The sequence below is a fragment of the Parasteatoda tepidariorum genome, chromosome 7, assembly GCF_043381705.1.
Source record: "Parasteatoda tepidariorum isolate YZ-2023 chromosome 7, CAS_Ptep_4.0, whole genome shotgun sequence".
NCBI lineage: Eukaryota > Metazoa > Arthropoda > Arachnida > Araneae > Theridiidae > Parasteatoda > Parasteatoda tepidariorum.
This window is the reverse complement of record NC_092210.1, coordinates 75,029,680-75,042,048: the sequence shown is the minus strand read 5'-3', so window position 1 is coordinate 75,042,048 and position 12,369 is coordinate 75,029,680. Positions and strand designations below refer to the sequence as shown.

General features: G+C 29.3%; 1 protein-coding gene across 2 annotated transcripts in view; it reads right to left on the bottom strand.

Moving 5' to 3' along the window:
- LOC107453119 (tyrosine-protein kinase transmembrane receptor Ror) overlaps positions 1 to 12,369 on the bottom strand; it is an 89,932-nt gene that overhangs the window by 59,634 nt on the left and 17,929 nt on the right. The window contains exon 1 of one of the 2 annotated variants that reach the window (XM_071183647.1): positions 7,217 to 7,329. The exons of the other annotated variant lie outside the window; for it this stretch is intronic. Coding sequence (XP_071039748.1) covers positions 7,217 to 7,238 — 22 coding nt within the window. The 5' untranslated portion in view covers positions 7,239 to 7,329. Of the gene's footprint in view, positions 1 to 7,216; positions 7,330 to 12,369 lie in introns of those variants that run through there. 2 annotated transcript variants of the gene reach the window in all.

The following is a 12,369-nucleotide window of genomic DNA, read 5'->3' as shown; positions in this document are numbered from 1 at the left end:
TCCTTTATTGTCGCATTCACAATATTTTGAGAATTTGATTACTGGTGTAACATCTTTAGACCATACTGCACAGAAACGGTCCCAAAATTATTTGGACAATATTCGCTCCTATAATTCTGCATTTGCCATGATAAGTTCTGAGACACACTTAGATGAAAGTGTAACCGGTGGAATGTATCATTTTAAAATCCATGACACATTTTACCATCGTGTTGGTTCACTTATACCAAGTGAAGGTTGTCAGCCAAAGTACGCTCAAAATTACTTTTATGATGTAGATACAGCAGTTGAACACAGAATGCGTGAACAAGCTAATGTCAAATGTGATGCGAACATTATGCATGAAATAGCTGTATATCTGAACAGAGTGAATTCATATGTCCAATCTTTTCAAACAATGGGTGATCTCTGTAGGAATTCCAGTGATGGAAATGAAAAGGAAATATGCATGCACATCACTGTCAACGCGTCGTCTGATCAACGACGGTACAATGATGCCACAAGTACAGATGTTGCAGCAATCTTTAGATGCGTAGATGGAGTACCTCCTGGGGAACGAAACCTGGTGGTGATGTCAAAGTCAGGTGGCATTCGCACAGTTTCTGTTTTAGACTCATCGTTAGACCCATTGGCTTATCCGCTACTGTTTCCCCATGGTGATCCTGGATGGCATATTAATATTTCGCACACTGTTACAAATAATCAACGAGACAATATTTTTGACATAATTCAATTTCCGGTGATTCTATTTTTCGCAATGGCAATAAACAAATCCTCATAAAAATGACGCTTACCCAAAACATGCGAACCTTGCAAAGTTAATGAGATTGTATTAAATTTCTAAATAAAATTGGCAATGGTACATTTGGTGATCTTATTGAGATATATTCTCTGCTGCAGCTCCAAATTTCTCAGCTACATGAAGAAAAGATAATCAAATTGTGAAGGGGGCAGAGAAGTGTATAAATTTCATTAAGTAATTGATTTCAATATCTGGCATTTTTATTTTAAAATTTAAATTTGTTAAAATGTTTTTATAAGATTGCGAAGCAATATGCAATGGAACTGCGAAGCAGTTCTGGGGGTTGGCGAGCGTAGCCCCCTAGTACATATTTAATATTCTTATGTTTCATGACACTACCATTTAGAGTAATATTTTAGAATATATTTTTCGACTTTTCAGAACATATTTCGCTCTGAAATTGTTATCTTGAAAACTCGCTAACTCGAAATTTTCAACTTAGTTATCGAGAGTATACTGTACTAATCCTATTGATTACTACCGTTCGCTTTAGCCGATAGGCTTTGGAGATATATTAAATTCAAAATGTAATATTTTACAAACTGTGTTTAGGTCTAATAATGTTTCCCTTTCTTAAGAAATAATTTTTTTCTAGTTATCCTGTTTATAATGTTTGTTGAACAAAAATAAATTCGAAACTGTGTGACTACCATGTATAAACGAAATACAATCGCAGGTTAGGAGAATTGTTTATCAGAATAATAATTAAAGAAAATACAAATAATTTTCTTGTATTAACATTTCAATTTCCACCGATAAATGAAACTGACTATCATTAATTTCATGCTGGTGACAGTTAAAAACATTTGTATATTTTTGTTTAACACGTGATTTGCTTATCCTATAACAATTGTGAGTGGGTAAGCCAATTAGATACCGTATGGTCCGTAAGAACCACTTGATTGGGCCTAAAACACCGAAGGTTTTATTTTCAAAATGCTATATGGGAAAAATATGCCTAGTGTTAAAAAGAAAAAAAAGAAAAGTTGTTACAATTTTTTTTTAAAATCGTTTGATACCTTTCGGTTGCCAATCACACTTGCAATAGTAAAAAGGACAAACTTGTACAAGTTTGTTTTTTAATTTTTTTTAATACCTCTTAAGAAAATTGTATAATCGATATGTTACAGTTTCTTATGCCTAATTTACGATTTAAAAAGTAAAATAATTTAGGATATCCTTATTTATTCAATGCATATAGATCGTGTAGCGCGTTCAAACTAATTAAATTATCTCAAATTTTTCGCCATTTGCTGATGTCGTTTTAAAGCATAGCATCAGAATGCCTCTGGAATTAGAGTATAGTTTTAAGTTCTTAAACCTGAGATTCCTGTCTGGAAAAATTAAAAAAAAACGTAAAGAGATATTTCAGGACTTTTTTGAAAGTTTTAAATATTTCAATTTAAATTCGATTTTAGAATTTCAATTCATTTATTGTAACATCTAAATATGTTTCCTTTAATTTGTAAATGTGTTTGATAGGTAGACTGCCAATTTTACTGACAGTGTAAGCCCTGGTTTATTCTTGTTGCATCAGCTAGTAGTGTAATGTAATTTTAGCTCTTTCACTCATTTGGTCACTCTCGTGAGAATAGCATTGTTTATTGGCAATGACAATATTAACATATAATATAATTACGATAGTTCAAACAATATAATTCGGAGACAAGTTGTTGAATGTTCCATAATTGGACATTCAGAGAGTTTATTATGCGAATTAAGAGAGTTTACTTCAGAACTAACAACAGAAACACGGATGTTTTTTTTTTCGATGATGTTTTTTTATGTTTTTGTTTTTGCTAACTCTTAAAAAAAATAGAAGATAGTAAATTTTTCTTAAAAAGTTAGGGTGGTAGGAGAAAAAAAAATCTTAGCTCAACAAATCATCTATCCCTACAGCGTCTAGCTACAGAACAATTCAACTTATTATTCATCATCAATCCAGCTACAGTTGGATCTCTATTTATCGAAGACGCTAAATCCCGATAATAAGTTCGTTATATGGAAAATTCGTTGAATAGAAAATCCCTTTTTGAAATACTTAAACACTAAACAGATTTTGAATTCATATACCCTAGACATAATTAAAATAGCAATTAATACACCTTTATCTTGTAAAATAGTATCTACTATTTATTTTTGTCAACTCTTAAAAAAAAAGAAGAGAGTAAATTTTTCTTAAAAAGCTAGGGTGGTAGGAGAAAAAAAATTCTTAGCTCAACAAATCATCTATCCCTCAGCATCTAGCTACAGAACAATTCAACTTATTATTTATCATTAATCCAGCTGCAGTTGGATCTATATTTATCGAAGACGCTAAATCCCGATAATAAGTTCATTGTATGAAAAATTCGTTAAATAGAAAATCCCTTTTTGAAATACTTAAACACTAAACAGATTTTAAATTCATATACCCTAGACATAATTAAAATAGCAATTAATACACCTTTATCTTGTAAAATAGTATCTACTATTTATTTTTGTCAACTCTTAAAAAAATAGAAGAGAGTAAATTTTTCTTAAAAAGCTAGGGTGGTAGGAGAAAAAAAATTCTTATTTCAACAAGTCATCTATCCCTACAGCGTCTAGCTACAGAACAATTCAACTTATTATTTATCATCAATCCAGCTACAGTTGGATCTCTATTTATCGAAGACGCTAAATCCCGATAATAAGTTCGTTGTATGGAAAATTCTTTGAATAGAAAATCCCTTTTTGAAATACTTAAACACTAAACAGATTTTAAATTCATATACCCTAGACATAATTAAAATAGCAATTAATACACCTTTATCTTGTAAAATAGTACCTACTATTTATTTTTGTCAACTCTTAAAAAAATGGAAGAGAGTAAATTTTTCTTAAAAAGCTAGGGTGGTAGGAGAAAAAAATATTCTTAGCTTAACAAATCATCTATCCCTACAGCGTCCAGCTACAGAACAATTCAACTTATTATTTATCATTAATCTAGTTACAGTTGGACCTCTATTTATCGAAGACGCTAAATCCCGATAATAAGTTTGTTGTATGGAAAATTCGTTGAATAGAAAACCCCCATTTGAAATACTTAAACACTAAACAGATTGCAAATTCATAAACACTAGACATAATTAAAATAGCAATTGATACACCTTTATCTTGCAAACTAGTGTAAGGTTCGCATAAGTTTAATTTTATCACAGCGGAGAAAAGTTAAACTTTTATACAAAAAAGGGGGCAGCAGATTCGATACGTAAATAGAACGCTTCGCTTTGAAATATTTGTCGCTGTTTATTATTGTTTATTAAAATACTTTTTTATAATATCTTCCAGCTTCTTTATTATATATCATTTAAGCTAAATTCCTTATCTTTCAACCTTATCTTATACTAGTATCAACTATTTATTTTATAAATCTTTACCACAAAAGAAATCTGCATGGAACGCAAGAAAAGAGCAAAACATCCAGTGTTACGCTACCATGCTACATACATTTTCAACTAAAAAAAGGTAAGTTTAAGTATTAAATTATAGCTGCATTTATTATAAAAGTAATTTTAAACATGCATTACCACATGCGTTCATGAGTTTAATTGCGACTGATAAAATTCGTTAATTTTGTCTGAGTTTTTAGTTTGATATGCAAACAAAAAGGGAAAGGTATTTTACTGCTTTCTCTGAAAGTTAAGTGGCTTTCAAAAATCAGTTAGAGGTCATTTTCCCAATAAAATGCTTTAACAAATATGAAATGCTCTGAAATATTTTAGGAAATAGGTAAAATGGATCTCAAAGAAAAGTTCGCTGAATGGAAAATTCATTTCGCTATTTGGAAGTTATTTTACGTAAAAATTTCCAAGAAGTTCTTGGTTCCTCGAAGAAAAAAATCGCAAAATAGAGAAATTTGCAAAATGGAAGTTCGTTAAATAGAAGTCCGTAATAATAACAAAAAAATCATACAATTGTAATAACAACAGATTCATTTAGACTTGTTTAATTAAGAGCTACTTAACTTTTAAGTCGCTTCTTGTAAATGCTCCATTTCCATAAATTGTACTTGCAAAACAATTATCTGATGCATATAATGGGTAATTTCAATTACGGTAGGTAATGGTGGGTAATTTCAATTAACTGTGCATGAAAACAAAACAACTCTGGACACATTTGTCAAATTCTAGGTGGCTAACTACGGCCAGTGCTCAGATATTGTGTCATAAAAAAAACCCCAACCTTTCTGGGAGTTGTTTACTTTAAACTCTTCTAGCTCCGGCTTGAATGAATCTTTATCTTCATGGTTGTATGAATCCATCGGAATTATAATAAACGCCGTACTAGAGCTGCACAATGAGCGGTTGGAAACGGTCTAGGAAACATCCCTGAGGTGGAGCCGAAGACATGCCATCACAATTTGTAAGGCCATTTCCTCAATTTAAACATAGATCTGAAGGGGAAGGAAATTTCCCTGTACCAGCTCAGCGACCGACCACAGAACTTTCGATTCCACTGACTTCGCGAGCACGTATATCGCATGTACTCGGTTTGTCCTAGTGAAATAGTAGTTAATTTACGTAGTAGTAGTTAATTTACGTCGCATTAGAGCTGCACAATGGGCTATTGGCGACGGTCTGGGAAACATCCCTAAGGATGATCCGAAGACAAGCAATCACAGTTTTGATCCTCTGCAGAGGGGATGGCACCCCCGCTTCGGTAGTCCAACGACCTGCACGCGAAGTCGAGCACTTTACAGTAGAACAGTTTAACGAGGACCAATACCGCACACCCTCGGTCCCTACGCAGACTGATCCAAGTGGTCACCCACCCGCACATTGACAGCAGCCAGTGATGTTGAACCGTGTCTTAACGATCAGTCCACTGCGGGACCTAACCACTTAGCATCTACAGCCCTAAATAAATTATAATAAGTTAGTATTGTTAGTACTGTACATTATAATAAGTCTCTCTCTTTCTCTCTCTCTTTTTTTTTTTTTTTTTTTTTTTTTTTTTTTTTTTTTTTTTTTTGAAATGGTATTGAAAGGAAAATAATACGCGTTTCGGTTGTTCGCTCTGATGAAAATTTTTCAGAGCACTACTCCTGTGGAACACTTGCAAACCTGTCTAATAAATATATTTTTTTATTTCTTATGTTGCAGATGACAAGAAACTTCAGGTAAGACCTGCAACAATCTTTTCATTTGTAACTTTCGTAAGAGTCAAGAAACTTGGGGAAAATATAGGATAATTCTAGTTTTTCAAACACATTTTGTGAGATCAAAATGCAATGAATAAACGAAAGTATTGCGCTGTTAGTCAGTCGATTTCAAGATATATATTTTTACATCAATTTTCTTCTTTTTACTTAAAGCATCTTTTTTGCACTATAGCGTTCAGAAAATTAAGACTTTGGATACATAATTTGGATAATAATGCTCTTAAAAATCACTAAAAAAAGATTTTAAAGAAGGGAAACGAAATCTAAAAAATGAAAATTGACACAAAAAACATGAATAATGTCCCATAAAAGAAAAAAAAGGATCCAATATGCAAAAAAATGCATCTATCATCAACATCCCAGTCCTACTTATCAGATATTTTAAAAAAATGGAAAAAGTTTCTTTTAACTTATAATTAACGAATTTATCAGGGTAACTAGTCTAATAAACAATAATGATAAATAAAATTTTTTTCTGAGATGGAAGTCTCAAATTTACACCAAATAAAAAGAGCTTAATTTCGATATATGCAATTATCGGTGTAAATAGGAAGTAAATAGCTTTCGGATAATCAGTAATTAGTCTAAAAGTTAATAAAAAATTGAAAGATAGAAAAAGCCTAAAAGTGAGTACGTTAAATCATTTCATGTTGACGTTGCGTTTACGCAACACTTGCCAGTGGTTCAAAAAGTACCTTTTTGAAAATAGAGGATCGAAATATAACTACTTATATTATTATTATAATTCAAACAACACGAATGTCTTTGTTTTACCGAAACAAAGTTTAAAGGCGAAATAATTAATTTACTAAAAAAGAAAAAAGATGAGAAAAAAAATTTAGGCTAATGGGTTTAACTAATTTAAAATAAGTAAAAAATATACAAAGATTCTCTAGAAAGTTGCAGTTCAAGATTTACATTTTTCTTTCTTTAGAATATAAACAATATCAATGATTTAAACAATATAAATATTATCAATGATTTTATAAAGTCCACAAATAATTAAGAAAATTAATGAAAATTATCAATCATTTATGAAGAAATTAAGACAAAAAATTTACCTAAAACAATCTGATTTGTGTATTCATTAATGAACTATTAAAATAAATTTATGTTATGATTTTCTTTTTAAGCTGTAGTTCCATGTTGTTGATAATTGTAATAATTCTTTGAATTGTAATTCGATGTCGGAGGATAATAGAAGTTAAATAAAAATGGAAAACACTTACTCTCGAAGTTCCGTATTGCCATGACAGGATTGAAGAAAAGTGTTCCTCGGTCTTACGTAGGATGCTGAGAGGCGCCACCATCGATCTTTCTGTTTGGAGGTGGGGGGGACCTCCTCAGCCGACAAATTTTTCTGACGAACACAAGTTATACGATACCTGAATCAGTTTTCTTCTTTGAAGTGATATAGCAAAAATAGTTTTTTTTAAATTTTTTCTCCCTTTAAAATTAGATTATTATTATTTTTTAAAAAAAATCAATTTTGAAAATCTTTCCTACATTTTATGAATTTTTAAATCATAGTTTTTTTTAAAAAAAAATTACATTAATTTGAAATTCAAGCTCTTTTTAGATGTGTAACAATAAAAAAAAACACATATTTAATCAAATCACTTAAACTGAAATGTAGGCGTTTTACTAATATGCTTGTCATTCTAGATAATGTTGAAGCTATTTATACCTATGAAAGATTTGACAGAAAATAAAAAATTTTCTGTCAATTTGTTTTCCTCCTTCATATTTGAAACCTATATTATGCAAAAATATGTATTTCAGCTGCGTATTGTTTTTAAACTAAAAACTAGAAATTTGATTTTTTTTCTCTCCCCTGTTACGATTCGTTAGGATTATTAATTTAAACAGTTGTAAAATAAAAGCTGTCTTGTAGCTCTAATCATTGTTTGATAGTTGATAATCATTAATTTGTTTTCGTTAAATGTTATACGGTTGAAAATTTCCATATTCAATCATTCGATAAGAAATATACAATTAATTAGTTTTCCAACCATTATTGTAGAATAATATTAGTAATCCATACATCATATTATTTACTTTATTAAAAAGAAAGTGAAAAAAAAGAACATAGTTTGATACGCAAAATACTATTAATTTATTACCCAACTAATTGTAACTATAAGATAATTTGTCATCCATGTATCATATTATTTACTTTTTTTAAAAAATTATGAAACAAAATCATTGTTTGTTTGCTCAAAATACTCTAAACTTGCTACTCAACCAACTAATACTGCTGCGTATTTTGTAATCCATTCATCGTACTATTTATTTTGCTAAAAAGAAAGTGAAAAAGAACATAGTTAGTTCCCCCAAAATGCAATTAATTTGTTACCCAACTAATTATAACTATAAAGAAATTTGTTACCCATGTGTCACATTATTTACTTTTTTAAAAAGAAATGAAGAAAAAATACACAGTTTGTTACCTAAAATACCATCAATTTGTAACCCAACCAACTGTTATTGTAGAGTGATTTGTTATCCTTAAAATAGTATTCACTTCACGAAAAGGCTGTAAAAAATAATTGTCCAAAAATACTAGTAATCTGTTAAACACCCAACTATTAATGTGAAATAATGTGATCCATTCATCATATTATTTACTTTATGAAAAAGAAGTGAGAAAATGAAGATAATTTGCAACCCAAATATCCATTAATGTAATATAATTAGTTATCCTTACGATCTACAGTGCAAATATATAAGGACAATTTTTTTTAATTAATTTTTTAAAAAAAAACGACATTTATACACATTTAATTTCATATAAGCAATCGCTTGTTATAAAATATGAGTAAACAAAACATTTCTGATATCACATAATTCTATAATTAAATAATAATTTCAAAATATTTGTTAATACTAAATTTCACCGATTTAAAATTCTTTTTCGGAAAATGTCGTTTTAGCTTATTTGACGATAAATTAATTTTAAGAACACCACTCGAAGGTTAGTTAAACAAAATTGGAAAAGTAAAGGATTTATGAGGTAAATGCTGCGGTTAAAATTTCATAAAAAAAACTAGATGATAGCGCAAAAAAATTATCAGGAGCAAAATCCAAGATAACTTCATTCGATAAAATGCCTATCGTACATCTTACTGTTTGAAAAAATTACGAGTGATATCATAAAAATACATTTGCAAATCAACTGTTTTAAGAGTTCCTAATAACTATGGTTCCACCAAAACTGTAAAAATCAGTAGGATACCATGTTTAGGAAAACATCATAAATTTTTCTTTAAAGAAGTCATTATTAAAAGAATGCAGCAAAGTATAATCAGAAAAGTGTTATAGTTTCTGATGAAAAACGTTTTGTTTTATCAGAAACTATAGCTACTGGCATGTTTAATAAGTAAAGAAGAAGACATTTGCTTGGATTTATTTTTAAAGGAGGCTTTGTTGTGTTTTGGAGTGGAATTTCTGTAAATGGAACAACTGATTCAGTACTGATTTCAAAAATATGAGCACTATAATTTATATAAAAGTATTAAAACAGCAATGGTTAGTATACGGTTAGACTTCAGAAGTTTTAAGTTTCATGTTAAAGCTAAGTGGGACATCTTTTCACGCATCTAATGTTTCAAACAAATTTTTTAAACTAAATAAAATTAAATGTTCCGAATTGGTCATCGAATTCTACTGATTTAAATGCGATTCAAAATAATTGGGACTTCTTGCAAGAACAATATGTTAAAATTCGAAGCAATATTCAGCTTTAAAAAGATCTTGTTAACACTATATATATGATGTATGGAACTAGTTAGATATAAGTAACTTGGAAGACCTAGTAAAAAGTATGCCAAATAGCATGTCACAATGACTACAATGAAACAATGGTGCAACAGATTTTTAAAATGATTCTTAAGATATTCTTTAAACATTAGATATTCTTTGTGTATTTATAATTGTGGACTAGCATACTTTAGGTTTGATTGATTTATTCGGATAGATTTTTACTTTAAGTACAATACAAGTTTCTGATAAAATTGATTTTATTGTTATAATTTCGCATATGACTTAAAGAAAAATTAATTGTTGTTGGAATTTTTACTAGCATTTATTTGAATTCATATTTATCCTTTTAATTGTTTTCTTAGAACTCGAGGAGAAGAATACGTAACCATATAATTTAACCATATAATCCTATATATGGTCAAATTATATGGTTACGACCATATAATTTAAGTCAGATTGAATTGGATATCTGCAAGCGACGTCAGGCGTGTGTGTTGAACCTGATTGGCTTCTGAACTGAATGCCACACGCTTGCGGGTATCCGATTAGGAACTGCAGTGTATTATGTCATCTACTTTACTGAAAAAAGAAATATGAGAAAAATGTAAAAAACGAACACAATTAATTTATAAGTAACTCACTTTAATTGCAATTCTAAAATTTTTAATCCAGACGTGTTTTCATATTTAATTTATTTTGAAATATTGAGAAAAGAATATAATTTTGACCAAACGATTTTTTTTCTTCTGAACAGCTGAGAAATCGTTCTACAATTTTTAATTTCACCTTTAGTTTTTAAACAAAATAAGACTACACAAATTCTGTTTTACTAATTATTATACTGTAATAGTTTTTTAATAATGCAAAAATCCGCTATTTTTCCCAACTTTTAAAAAAATTAGAATTCTATGTTTTCTTGTTTCTTAAGGATATAACAGCATTGTATTAAATTATAAGCGTCGATGCTTTGACTTTATTCTTTTTTGTATTAACGACTTTATTTTTCACAATTTACAACAAGAAACACATTTTATTCCTTACTTTTTCTCGTTACCCTAGATAATGCAAAAATCATCCGCCATTTTTCCCAACTTTTAAAAAAATTAGAATTCTATGTTTTCCTGTGCTTTGACTTAAGGATATAAGAGCATTGTATTAAATTATTAACGTCTATACTTTCATTTGACTTAATTCATTTTCGCATAAACGATTTTATTTTTCACAACTTACAACAAGAAACACTTTTTATTCCTTATTTTTTCTCGTTACCCTAGATAATGCAAAAATCATCCACCATTTTCCCCAACTTTTAAAAAAATTAGAATTCTATGTTTTCCTGTGCTTTGACTTAAGGATATAAGAGCATTGTATTAAATTATTAACGTCGATACTTTCATTTGACTTAATTCATTTTCGCATAAACGATTTATTTTTCACAACTTACAACAAGAAACACTTTTTATTCCTTATTTTTTCTCGTGATCCTAGAACACAAAATAAATCATTTATAAGTTTATTTTACATGCATGAAAAATTACCTGCTAATTATTCTTAGCTTTAATCTAATCATTAAAAAATAGCGTAAGTTTTTCCTGTTTTTTCGGTAAAATTCTCAACACCCGTTCCCACCGAAAATAATCTTTTGATTAAATAAATAAAAGAAAAACTGTGTAAGCGTCAGTGTTTTGTTAGAATTAAACAGAGATTACACTTCCTGTTAAACGTGCATTTTCTATCAAACTTTAGGTTTTTGACAAACCTCATCTTAAAATGAGAGACATTCTGCAGATGTCATTCATCATGCCATCACACCCGCGGTGATTTTCGACAGCTGTATTATCTCCGGAAACCATTACAAACAATAACACCCCAAATGAGAAAACCATTCTTCTCGGTCCGTAATTTCGAAGAACATTTCAAATACAGCTGAAGTTTAACTTTTAATTCTCGCAAAGAAATATTTTCATCACGAAGAGCATTTCAAATACAGCTGAAGTTTAACTTTTAATTCCCCTAAAGAAATATTTTCATCACAGTCTTTCTAGACGTAACTTTCACTTCAAATTTATCTTTTCTTTCCCCTACTCATTTTTTTTTAAATTCAAATATTGTGACAAATTATGAAAAATGGTTTTTTAATCAAGATGCAATCGAGTAAAATTTTTATTTTTCCCTTAAAATAAATAAATTTGTTAGAATAAGTAAAAATTAAATAAAATCATGATAAATAAAAATTAACAAAGAATAAGTCAATACGTACAAGTTGTCCAACATTGACCGCTCTTAATGTATATATATTAAAAAAATCTACTTCAAAAACTAAAATAAAAAAAAATAGAAAAGCTTGCAAATTAGTATTAAGGTGGTGAAAAAAACAAAAATGTCATCGAAATCAAACGAACCATAACGAAGAATACAGTAATATTTCATTTACGTCGCACTAAAGATGAGCAATAATTATTGGCCACTTGATTATGATTTATTTTCTAGCACTTAATATCCTACAAGTAAATTGAAGAAATTGTTAAGGGGATTGTTAAGAAATTGTTATTAATACATATATATATATATATATATATATATATATAGCATATTTGGAAACATTTTTTAAAAAAAAAAA